The sequence below is a fragment of the Macaca mulatta genome, chromosome 11, assembly GCF_049350105.2.
Source record: "Macaca mulatta isolate MMU2019108-1 chromosome 11, T2T-MMU8v2.0, whole genome shotgun sequence".
NCBI classification, from domain to species: domain Eukaryota; kingdom Metazoa; phylum Chordata; class Mammalia; order Primates; family Cercopithecidae; genus Macaca; species Macaca mulatta.
In genome coordinates this window covers 51,069,169-51,082,350 of record NC_133416.1, presented here as the reverse complement: position 1 = coordinate 51,082,350, position 13,182 = coordinate 51,069,169, and the positions used below count along the sequence as shown (strand labels likewise).

The 13,182-nt window shown below is 35.7% G+C and overlaps 1 protein-coding gene across 7 annotated transcripts in view; it reads right to left on the bottom strand.

Moving 5' to 3' along the window:
* Positions 1–13,182, bottom strand: part of TMEM117 (transmembrane protein 117) — a 564,266-nt gene that overhangs the window by 321,558 nt on the left and 229,526 nt on the right. For 2 of the 7 annotated variants that reach the window (XM_077952512.1, XM_015151464.3), the window contains exon 4: positions 9,658–9,727. Coding sequence is in view for 1 of the 2 variants with exons in the window: in XM_015151464.3 (XP_015006950.2) it covers positions 9,658–9,727 (70 nt within the window). In the remaining variant the exon portion in view is untranslated. 7 annotated transcript variants of the gene reach the window in all.

The following is a 13,182-nucleotide window of genomic DNA, read 5'->3' as shown; positions in this document are numbered from 1 at the left end:
TCTTACTATCTAAAGCTACAGTGAAGCGTTCCAGAGGCTGAGCGACATATGATATCATCATGCTATCAGTTGACAGAATGCTGTGCTTGTGTATGTTTGTATTTTCCAGAATTTTGTAAAGTAAATCTTTGGGGTGCTCAATAAATTTTAAGAATGTAAAATACTTCTGACATCAAAAAGTTTGAGAACCACTATTTTATATCAGTTTAGAACTCCTTTTGTACTTTACAAACAAATAATGCACAGATTATATGTTCCTTTGGTAAATACATGTCAAGATTAGAGAGGCAGAGAGAAATATTTTTGAATGTTATACATTTGTGAACTTATCAATTTAAAAACAATAAGAAGGCCAGGCGTGGTGGTTCATGCCTGTAATCTTAGCACTTTGGAAAGCCAAGGAGGGTGGATCACTTGAGCCCAGGAGTTTGAGGGCAGCCTGGGCAACATGGCAACACCCCATCTCTACATAAAATAGGGAAATTGGTCAGACGTGCGGGCACACACCTATAGTCCCAGCTGCTCGGCAGGCTGAGGTGGGAGGATCACCAGAGCCGGGGGAGACTGAGGCTGCAGTGAGCCATGATCATGCCACTGCAGTCCAACCTGACTGACAAGAGTGGGCTCTGTCTCAACATACATACATACATATATATACATACATACATAGAAAGAACGGTAAGAAAAACTGCAAATTCAGTTATATCAATTAAGGTGCTTACTGAATACTTTTTGTATGCTTAGCACATTGTTCTAAGGCACACACAAGAAAAATCCAACACACTTCCTACTCAAAATACCTTGAAGTAGTTAGTGAATAAAAGAGTATTTTTAGGACAGGACCAAAGTACAATGGAGGCAGGAATCAAGAGTTGTGGCCAGACGCAGTAGCTCACGCCTGTAATCCTAGCATTTTCGGAGGCCAAGGGGGGCGGATCACGAGGTCAAGAGAATATTACGTAACTTTACAGGTAAGAAAAAAATTATATTCAGGGAAATTAAGTGAATATTGATTAAAATTCTGACTGAGCTATTTTACTTTGTAAAATAAATAATATAATATATAATTTGGAACTAAAGTGTACTAATTCTGTGGCACAGACCAAAAGTAAAAAGAACTAGGGTAGGAATAGATCTATGACAGCGTGTATAAGAGGCATAAGAACAAAAGACATCATACTCTTCTGCTTGGTTCTGCAAACGACATTAATTATTAAGTCATGATAATGTAAATAATGACAATGAATTTAATTAAAATGAGATCACAGTTGTTGTCCGATGGAAACAAGACTAAGGGAAGTCACCCTGGTTGTTGGTAATATAAGCCATAAGTATTACCGGACCTCATGTACTATGTTCATGCATTTCATGGCTAAAAGTAAAAACTGTTTCTAAAAATTAGGCTTCTATATTTTGTTTGATAGTGAAAGAGCCTACCAAAACCCCAAATGCAACAGCACAGCTGCTTGCAAATGGCCCCCGATCATTTGAATCTCTGATCTATCCAGACAGAATTTTGCTTGGGACTTGAGCCAGAAACTGAGAAAGCAAAGCAGGTCTGGATTTGAATAGAAACAGAGTTGAAGTCCAGCATGCAAAACAAACCTAGTTCTGGAATGGAAAACAGGACCAAAGTACAGTGGAGGCAGGAATCAAGAGTTGTGGCCGGATGCAGTAGCTTATGCCTGTAATCCTAGCACTTTGGGAGGCCAAGGGGGGCGGATCACGAGGTCAGGAGATCGAGACCATCCTGGACAACATGGTGAAACCCCATCTTTACCAAAATACAAAAAAAAAAAAAAATTAGCTGGGCGTGGTGGCACGCAGCTGTAGTCCCAGTTACTTGGGAGGCTGAGGCAAGGGAATCACTGGAACCCGGGAGGCGCAGGTTGCAGTGAGCAGAGATCATACAACTGCATTCTAGCCTGGCATCAGAGCAAGACTCCATCTCCAAAAAAAAAGACTTGGAAGCAACATCCAAGATTCTCCAAGCCAAAGCATTTTAATACTCAATATCCTGCTGAAATGAAAGCTCTGGCAAAGGCTAACATCATTTTCCATTATTGTTAGCTTTCTTGTTCACTTCTCTTTGTTAAAACTGATGTTGGAAGAAAATTGACCTTAGATGACTTATAGCAAGAAACCTTGGCAAAGGAGAATAATTAAATTCATTTAAAACCCTGTGCTATTCTCTATCTCTTTCCCTCTCTCTCTCCTTTCTCCTACTCTTCACCCTCTTCTTTTTTTCTGAAACTGTGATTACAGAAGTAATTGTAATTGTGAAAGAAGCTCTGCTTTATTTATTCTTATTCTTCTCTAGAAAATAAATAGCTAAAGAAGGAGACCAAAGAGACAGTGTTTTTATACATTTTGTAATTGTTATGTTCAGTAATGATAAGGCATGGGGATAAAGAAGATAATTTCTCTCTTCCAGGAAGAAAATATGTTCTATAATTTCAAAGTAGTACAGATTTAGTGAGATGCCATACAAGAGCTAAAATGTATGATCAGCAAGTACCTTTCGCAGGTGAGAAAACACCATTTTGCTTTCCCCTAAACATATGTTTCTCAATCTATTTTCTGAATTGCTGAAAATGGACTCTTGAACCCCTGTAGAGGGAGCTGAAGGTGATCTGCTTTTGCATGTGTTCTCGGATCAAGCTCCCTATTGAAAATTTGATGATAGCAAACCAGACAGAGTGATTATACCAGAGCCCCAGAACCACTAGCCACCTTGATAACAGCTTTATTATTTGGATTCTTACTTTGAAGTTCAAATGAATACATGTTCTGTATCTACATTTCTTAATCTGTGGTTATAATATGCAGATGCCCTGGTAACCATGTATTAATTTAATCAAACATTTATTGAGCACTATGTAAAGCACGTTTCTAGACACTATAGTAGAAAAAAATGAGACAAAGTACCTGTCAAATTAGCTTTAGGTAATTATGGAAATAAAACACGTGTAAAAGTAGGCCTCCAAAGACTACAAATGAGAAATGTTTGTACATTCAAAATAAAGGTTTAATGAGGTAGTCTTATGAATTAATAGCAAAACATGGATGATGCCAAATGTGTCAATATTTCTAACAACACAAAATCAACATCATTTTCCTCACTGGTAACATTTAACGAAAACTTCCTATATATCAGGTGCTGTTATTAAATCTTCACAGCAACCCTAGCTGAATGCAATTTTCAGAAATTCTGCTTATATTAGATGGTACAGAGAAGCAAGCATTTCAGGGAAGTCCTCCCATATAAAGTTTACTTATTCTTCAGAAACTGGATTTCAGATAAACTTTCACACCACCTGGGGAGCACTGGTCTGATGGTACCCGTAGGACTGAGTGCTTTTTTATATAGGAAGCAACAACCTAAGAGTATATTTAGCACAGAATCCACATGGCCATTGTTATGCCACTATAAATATAGGAAGTCAATAAGTAAATTAGGTTTAGCATGGGGGCCTGAGATCCCAGTATGAAGCCCTGAAAAGGACAGATCTTGGGAATTCAAGCCATCTCACCAGGTAAGTGAGGTGAATAATTATCTCCAGATTGTGACCTTTTCTGATACAGATGAGGGAAAGAATGAAAGACACAACAGGGAAAGCTCATGCTTCATATAATACATTCGTCTCTTACTGTGAAATATCACTTTAGGACACAATGGGATTTTAAAAGTTGTGTTTTAAATAATTAAAATAATTAGTATAATGATATTTAAGTACCTTTTTATTGACAGTATGTTATATTGATAATGGCATAATGATATACTACTGACAAAGGCTTAAAAAAATCTACAGATATGGTAGTAATGGCTTAAATAGTTATCATGCTGAACTTTTTTGTTCCATGGATATTGGAAGACTTTTCAAAGTATAAGTATAATACAAATGATGTTTAAATAAGATAAACATGTCAGAGCCAAGTTTAGTATTCCCCTTGTTCCAATAGTAAATATGTTAGAATCTAAAGGCTTTAGGATAAAGGATCATTCTTAGTTTGGGGCTGAAAAAACACAAACATATTTCTACCTACCTATATATATGATTTAGTCTGTCATCTAGCTTTAAACCAATATTTAACCAGTTAGACATTTTCTAGTTGGAGACCATTTCAATAAGTAAAACGTACTGCTTTAGAGAATTCAAATAACATTTTGAAACAGTTGTGCTCAAAATATTTTGCTTGTGTTTTTTGTTATATTTTTAGGAAATTGAACTTTATGAAAATTAATTTAATACAAATCAACAGGAAAAAAGACAACCTAACTGGGAGGAAAAACTGACCAAAACGTGTGACAAGACAAAAGGTATTTCACACACAAAAAAAAGTAATAGTAATAAAAACATGAAAAGATGATCACTCTCATTAGTAGTCAAGCAAATGAAAATTAAGACCACAATGAGATCATTTTACACCCAAGAGTTTAGCACGAATTATGAAATCTGGCCAGGTGCAGTGGTTTACACCTGTAATTCCAGGGCTTTGGGAGGCCAAGGCAGGTGAATCACTTGAGCCCAGGAGGTCAGGAGCAGCCTGAGTAACATGGCAAAAACCCGTATCTACAAAAAATACAAAACCTTAGCCCAGTATGGTGGTGCATGCCTGTACTCCCAGCTATTCAAGAGACTGAGACAGGAGAGAGAACTTGAGCCAAGGAAGTGGAGGTTGCAAAGATCCCACTACTGCACTCCAGCCTGGGCAACAGAGTGAAACCATGTCTAAGAAAAAAAAAAAATCTAATAATACCCAATACAAATTTAAGTGAGAATGTGGATCAAGTGTAATATTGCCAGGGATAATGTAAACTGGCACAAACATGTTTGAAAACAATTTACCATTATATGATAATTGACTATGTTATTTATGTTACTGAGCATAAATGTTCAATATCTAAGTTGAACATTTGGATAAACCATGGTCTTGCAACTCTGCTCTTCATTATATGCCTAGAAAAACTTGTGCACATGTTTAAAGGAAGATGTTTACATTAATATTCGTGGCAGCACATATAAAATTGGGAAGAAAACTGGAAACAGTCCAAATGTCCAACAATTGAAAAATGGATAAATAACTTGTGGTGTACTCACACAATGGAATGTTTTACTAAGAGAAAATTAACTATAGTCACAACATCAAAGATGAAAAAAAACAAATTACAAAAAGTTCAAAGATAAGCAAAATCAAGCAATATACTTTTGGCTATATACACACACACACACACACAAATACACACACTTATATACACATATACATATGACATAAAACTATTTTAAAATAAAGACATGGGAGAAATAAAGCCAAAATGCAAAATAATCACTATTCGTGAAGGGATCCAGGGTAAGGCTACTAGTAGTGTTCCGATTCCTGATTTGAGTGGTAGAGTTCATTATATTGTTGTGTTGCATAACATACTTTCATGTTGCATGAATTATATTTATAAATTGGTATATTTCAATGTCTTTAAAGTCTTATATGCAAAACTGTTACAAAATTGTTATTTGATAGTTGTAATTATTTCCAATTTTTCTCCTTTACTTTGGAGAAAGTACTTTTATGTAACATATTTCTCTCAATTCTATTTTATTGATCAATCATTTATATGCGTTTTAAAAACCATAAGAAGAAAAAGTAAGGATATTTACTGTTTTATGAGAAAAATATTTAGTAATATCTATATCTATGTCTATATCCCTATAGACACACTGACTTAGAACAGAAACCTATAGAAAACAGTAACTATAGAACCCATAGGTAATACATCCTTTGAACACAATTAGAAGTCAGTTAAAATACTCAGTAGTATCAATTAAGTTTCATACATTTGTAGAGAAAAAATGTCGAATTTGGACTAAGAAATCCTTAAAAATTTTTAATTGTTAAATTCCTTTCTAACTCTTACTGAAATTTTCTACACGTCCATAGATTTCGTGCTTATAAATAACATGGGTACGATTTTGATTTTATATCAAACTGTGTAAATAAAGATTAATATGGTATTAATGTCATTCTAATAGAATTATTCTATTTTACAAATGAGCAATAGTTGCTGTCCTTTTTGTTGAAACGATCTTATAAATCACAATTATCTGGCTGATAATTTCATAAATATAAATTAAATAATATTTTAGTATTATTTACCTTGGGGAGTTTTTCTGGTATACCTGTCTGTTCTAAATTGTTTTGAAAGTTTCTCCCATTAAGATTTATACAGTTAACTCTCTCTCATAGTAATTGTGGTTCTGGCTCTAAAACCTAATACTGTATATGTGACATTAAATTATGCTGATGAGATTTTATTAATAGAATTGTGGGGCATCGTGCTTCTAATTTACAAGGCTTCCAGTAAATAACTTGCTTGATGAGATTGGAGATTTATTTGTTTACTAACTTAGAAGTTTTGCATGTTGGACTTACTTCAGTCTCAAATAAATCCCCAAAGGAGTCATTAGCTTAAAAAATAATTATAATCAATAATCATGGAAACCTCAAACTCAGAACTTAAGACTCTACCAGAAGGAAATCCCTGTATAGCAGAAATCTCAGATTTATATTCCAAGGCCATCTAATTATTGATTCTCTACAAATAAGGTTTTTTAATGTATAAACGGATGATCACAGAACACAGACACTTCTGTCTCTCAGTGTGAATAATTGTAGAGATTTGCATGTGTTTAATACTGCCTACACAAAGAAACCACAAAAAATGAACTGAGGAACACAAAATGCTGGAACACCATGCATCTAATTAGGATCACATTTAGCTGAATTAAATCAGACACAAATACAGTTTGTGATTCCACAACTGTATCATTTTCAAATTTATGGCAACTGATTACTTCAGAGATATGACAAATATTACTAAATTAAATAAGTTTTCAAAAATAGAATTTAAATCAGAAGAAAAAGTAAGTAGATAAAATGGATTATTCTTTTAGTACCCATAGTCTTCAGCTTCATGTGTCAATTTATTTATCTATTTCTTCAAAAAATACTTCTTGGGGACCCATTTCATGCCATGCAAATGCCAATGGAAAATGATACTATGGTTTAATTAAATCCGTTATAATTATTTGTTCATAATATTAGTCCAAAAGTAATTATAACATAAATTCCCATTTAACTATAAAACACTTACTTTTCATTATCAATCTTGTATCAAAATCAGAAGATAAGTAATTTAGAACATAAGTTGGCAAATTTTTTCTGTAAAGGGATAGATAGTGAATATTTTAGGCTTTGTAGGTGAGGCAGTCTCTGTTACAACTCTATTCTGCCATGGAAGCACGAAAGTAGCCATATGTAACAGACAATACATCAGACAATACATAAATGAACTAATGTGACTATGTTCCAATAAAACTTTACTTATGGAAACGTAAATTAAAATTTTACATCATCTTCATTGGGTCATAAAATATTCTTCTTCTTTTGATTTTTTTTCAACCATTTAAAAACGTGAAAATCATCCTTAGTTCACAGACCATGCCAGAGCAGGTAAGAGGCGAGATGTGGCCCGTGAGCCAGTTTGCTGACCCTGACTTAGAACATAAAACTATCCTCTTTAAGAAAAGTTCCTTTCTTAAAAACATCATCTTTATTCATAACATGTGATATGGTTTGGCTTGTTTCCCCAACCAAATCTCATCTTGAATTTTAGTTTCCATAATCTCCACACGTCATGGGAGGGACCCGGTGGGAGGCAATTTAACTATGGGGGCAGTTACCCTCATGCTGTTCTCGTGATAGTGAGTTCTCATGAGGTCTAATGGTTTTATAAGGGGCTTTTCCCCCTTTTGCTTGGCATTTCTCCTTGCTGTCGCCATGTAAAGAGGGACGTGTTTGCTTCCCCTTTTGCTGTGACTGTAAGTTTCCTGAGGTCTCCTCAGCCATGCTGAACTGTGTGAGTCAATTAAACCAGTCTTGGGTATGTCTTTATTAGTAGTGTCAGAACAGACTAACACAACATGAGAAAAGAATTTTGTGTTTCTCATATGGTTTTAAAGGTTCTACAATGGTACTTTGGACAGAAGTGTCAAACCTCAGTATGCATAGAGAAAGACTCCCATACGCACTCTTTTTTTTTTTTTTTTTTTTTTTTTGAGATGGAGTTTCACTCTGTCACCCAGGCTGGAATACAATGGCATCATCTCGGTGCACTGCAACCTGTGCCTTTAGGTTCAAGTGATCCTATCACCTCGGCCTCCTGAGTAGCTGGGATGACAGGCGCCTGCCACCACACCTGGCTAACTTTTTTGTATTTTTAGTAGAGATGGGGTTTCACCATGTTGGTCTTGAACTCCTGACCTCAGGAGTTCTTGAGGCTGGCGTCCCAAAGTGCTGGATATCAGGCATGAGCCACTGCACCCAGCCCTCATTTTGAATTCATTTAAAATTTAAAATAGTACCTCTCTGGAGATAAACAATGTTTTAGTTTGCTTCCCCTTAGTCTCACAAAATCTTATGTTGATATCATCAGATCTGTCTTATCTAAAATATCTTCAGATATCTTTAAATATTGAAATATAACTTAAACAAATTCACAAGAAAAAAAAACAAAGAATCCCATCAAAAAGTAGGCAAAGGATATGAACAGACACTTCTCAAAAGAAGACATTTATGCAGCCAACAAATATACGAAAAAAAGTTCATCACCACCGGTCACTGGAGAAATGCAAATCAAAACCACAATGAGATACCATCTCATGCCAGTTAGAATGGCAATCATTAAAAAGTCAGAAAACAACAGATGCTGGAGAGGATGTGGAGAAACAGGAATGCTTTTACACTGTTAGTGGGAGTGTAAATTAATTCAACCATTGTGGAAGACAGTGTGGCAACTCCTCAAGGATCTAGAACTAGAAATACCATTTGACCCAGCAATCTCATTACTGGGTATATATCCAAAGCATTATAAATCATTCTACTATAAAGACATATGCACACGTATGTTTATGGCAGCACTATTCACAATAGCAAACACTTGGAACCAACCCAAATGTCCATCAATGATAGGCTGGATAAGGAAAATGTGGCACATATACACCAGGAAATACTATGCAGCCATAAAAAAGGATGAGTTCATGTCCTTTGCAGGGACACAGATGAAGCTGGAAACCATCATTCTCAACAAACTAACACAAGAACAGAAAACCAAACCCTGCATGTTCTCACTTATAAGTGGGAGTTGAACAATGAGAATACTTGGACACAGGGAGGGTAACATCACACTGGGCCCTGTTGGGGGGTCGGGGGGCTAGGGGAGGGATAGCATTAGAAGAAATACCTAATGTAGGTGACAGGTTGATGGGTGCAGCAAACCACCATGGCACATGTATACCTATGTAACAAACCTGCACATTCTTCACATGTATCCCAGAACTTAAAGTATAATAAAAATAAATAAAAACAAAACAAAAACAAACAAAATCATAATAATACCTAAGAATTTTACACAATTGTAAGGCACCTCAAATAGAAGATATTAAACTGAGTATCCTCAGGAAGAAAAAAATTGAAATGTAAACATGTAAAAACAGAATATATTGAAATTTGAGCACCAAAGTGCCTTCCCTGTGGTTCATCCAATCATGCACTGGTTCTTGTGTTGCCTGCAGAGTATACTCGTGGTTGCAAATGACTCACCATGGATGAAACAGCTATGTTTGCACACATGCTGTCGAAATGCTGTATCCAGCTGGGGACATCCACTTTCCTAGAACGTTAAAGAGCTGTGTCATATATGTTGCTTGACATCTATCCTCAGCCAACTTATCCAGTTCAAATTACTTGATATGGTTTTATTGTTAACTCCAACAACAAATTAACAAAAATTCTGTGGAATCTTAAATATTTCTGTCGTTGGCATATCTCTCTGCTCTGAAGGCATGATCCTTAAAAACACTAGTTGAGGGGAACAAAAGTGCCGATAATATGAAAATGTCTTTTACATAAATGGTGTTCTATTTCTCATAATTAAACATTTTGGATAATTACATCATTTACTTTTTTTGAGTTTTTATCAACACAGATGTTATGATTATTTAATTCCTGTAAGTTGCCTTTCTGAATTCTGTCTCTGATTTTCTGCATTTCTTTTGAGTTACTTGCTTTGTAGGAAATGTCAAAAAAAAAATACTGGTATTTTTCTTCCTTCTCTTTGAGTTTGTAAAATATAAGTACAACAACATATTTTGGTATCAGGAAATTTCTAAAGCTATGTCTTTGAGAGGAAAAATTTTCTACGAATAAGAAAATACAAAATATGAATGAAGAACCTGAACTGTCAGCAAAAGGAATAATAAAATATGCCGTTGGAATCCTTTGTTTGGTTTGAAGTACTATGCCAAAAGAATGAAGCAGCAACATTTTGCATCTTTTTCAAGGTCACAACTGCAGGTGAAATTATCTTAATGTTTCTAAGTTGTTCTTAGAAAGGAACCCCTTCATATTTAAAAAAAAATTCTTAGAATATAATTTAGCAATTTAGCAGATGGTATTTCAAAATGAAAGCAAAATCTTCTAGGACTCATTCCCTTCTAATCAACAGAAAGGTGCAATAAATTAACCAAGCTCAGGGCTGACACGTTACATGACATTTGGCCATGTTAAAGGGCCGGAAAATGTAGTAGTTCAAGCCATTGTTTATGTTTCTAAGTAATAAATTCAGCTCAAAGTTTCTAAGTGATAAATTTAGATTAGACCAAAGTAACAAAAAAAGAGTGCCTTTTGGCAAATATTCTCACATAGGCTATAAACTGAAATGATTCAAACATTAAAATGAAAATAAAGATCTTCAAATTCTGTACAACTTTAGAGCAGAGTTCTTGACCTGTTTGCAGTAACTTGTACCTGTGGAAATGCCAGCTTCAAAGTAGCATCTAGTAAAGAAACAGAGGTTCAGAAGGCGATAGAAATGCGACTCATTTGAGCAACTGTTCTAATGAAGACTTTTCACTGCCTTCAGCAGGTTAAGAATATTAAAGCTTTGTTCCTGCTGAGCCTGCCTGGGTATTTTCTATTTGTTAACTCCTCAGGAACTTGTTGTAATGTCTCCTGGTGAGTACGAAACTGTACCACATTCTGTAGTTGCCAGCTGGTAGAAGCAAAAACACCTGGGCAAGGTACTTGTTAAATGGCATATTTCTTCTCCCTGGCAGGCTCTGCAAACTGGGAAATCTGCTTCTTAGTTGGGCCTTTATTCTAATGGCCCAAACTGTCAAATCAATAGTTTAAGGCCTGTCTACTACAGCTCCTGGAAATGGTTGGTGTTTTGATTTTTTCACATCTTCCATTGGGCTATTTTACAGCCTGCTACAATAAATCCCCCATTAGTTCATTATCTACTACCATTCTCAAAGGGCTATATTTATTATACTAAAGTTCAACGACTAAGGAGACAACTATGTTTATCCATGCTTAATCAGAAATTAACATATTGCTGTGGACACTGATTACTCAAATATGTATCGGCACTGGTTAATTGGAGATATGTGCTGATTTGCTATCCATATTTAAACCTACAGGATAAATGTAGGATCATGAACAGAATATCTCACTTATATGCTAAATAGCTTTCAACTTCATGAGCTGGGAGGCATGAGCAAGATATGAAAACCTTTCTAACACCACAATAATGATCCATTATTAGTTTTTATAAAGAAGAGATGAATTAGTAACCTTTTCATTAAAGATTGTTTCTTCCTTTCCTTTGTTGTTCAAGTTATGATTTGCTTGAATGTTATGTTTCTATATATGTCATTGAAATCCAATTCTTCCTGTCATTAATTAATAGAAGAAAAAGAGGCTCATATATCAAGGTAACTTTTATGTCACAGGCCACAGACACTCATAATACAATATAGTTCTTAATGTTATCAATAACCCACATTTCCCTGATGTCATTTCCTCACTAGTTTTTAAAGTACTTCCAGCGCTTTACAACATCCATTCCAATTATTTCTTAGAGAAAGCAAGCAATTTCTCACATATGTTTTTAATGCAATGCCTGAGGTACTACCTGGCACCTGCCATTTTCCTCTTATGAAAAAGTCAGTTCATTTTGGTGGTGGTAACGGCAGTGATTGCATCAGCTGATTGGCTCTCTGAAGTCCTCAAAAACCTAACAGGGAACTTTGGCCCCACTGTTGTCAGCACTGCTGGGACTCAGACAAAGCCAGTCTGACAAGTTATGGTACTGATGCTGTCCCAAAACTGTGGTACCACAGCCCAGTTTTACTGAAGAAAAGAGAGACCATCCCCCCATCTTCATATGATACTACCGGGCCACAGTTCCAAAACAAGGCTGCCTTTGCTCCTAATGTCTCCTAGATATTCTCATGTAAAAGAGTACTATCATTTCCCCCCATACCCCAGGCAGATAAGCTAAAAAACAACATGAGAGGTGGATACCATATAATAGCCAAGTTCAACCTTCCTTTTTAAATAAATTAGTTCAGATTAAACTCACTGCCTGACTCGACCTTACCACTGTCATATCTTTTCCTAGGAGGATCCTATGTACACAAAGATGAAGAAAATATTACTATCCCTGTTTTACAAGTAAAAAATCTAAGGCTAGGAAACAGAATCAGTTACTTAATTTTTGAGACCAAGTGCAAAGGAAAATGTGGATCTCCTTGTTCAAAAATTATTACACATTTCAATATAGCAACTACAGAACATTAATCCAAGTGCGGGGCCCTCCTGACCAGGGTGCCGTGCAACTATGCAGGTCACATGCCCATGAAGCTAGCTCTGCACAAATAAATGAAGTAACTTACCCAAGGCCACACAGCTACTGCATGCCTGAATCAGGATTTGAACACAGAGGGCTGATTCCAGCTCCTAGATTTGAAGCCACCAGGTGCTCTGTTCCTAATACAATATCCCCACCATCCTTCAGATGTACCCAGCCTTGGCCAAAACCTAAGAGGGGAGCGTAGCCCAGGTTTAAGTTGGAAATCACAAAATAACCCTGCTCTAGTCTCTTACATGTAGACAAAGTTATGACTAAGCCAGTCTAAAAAAAAATCAGCATTTACCACCATGGAAAAAGCACAGAGCTTTTTCATATGTTGAAAAAACTCAACTCCTGAGAAAACTGAATGAGCCTCTAACACAAATGAGAAAATGACAAGAAAAAATAATGCATTCATGTACATGGGTTAC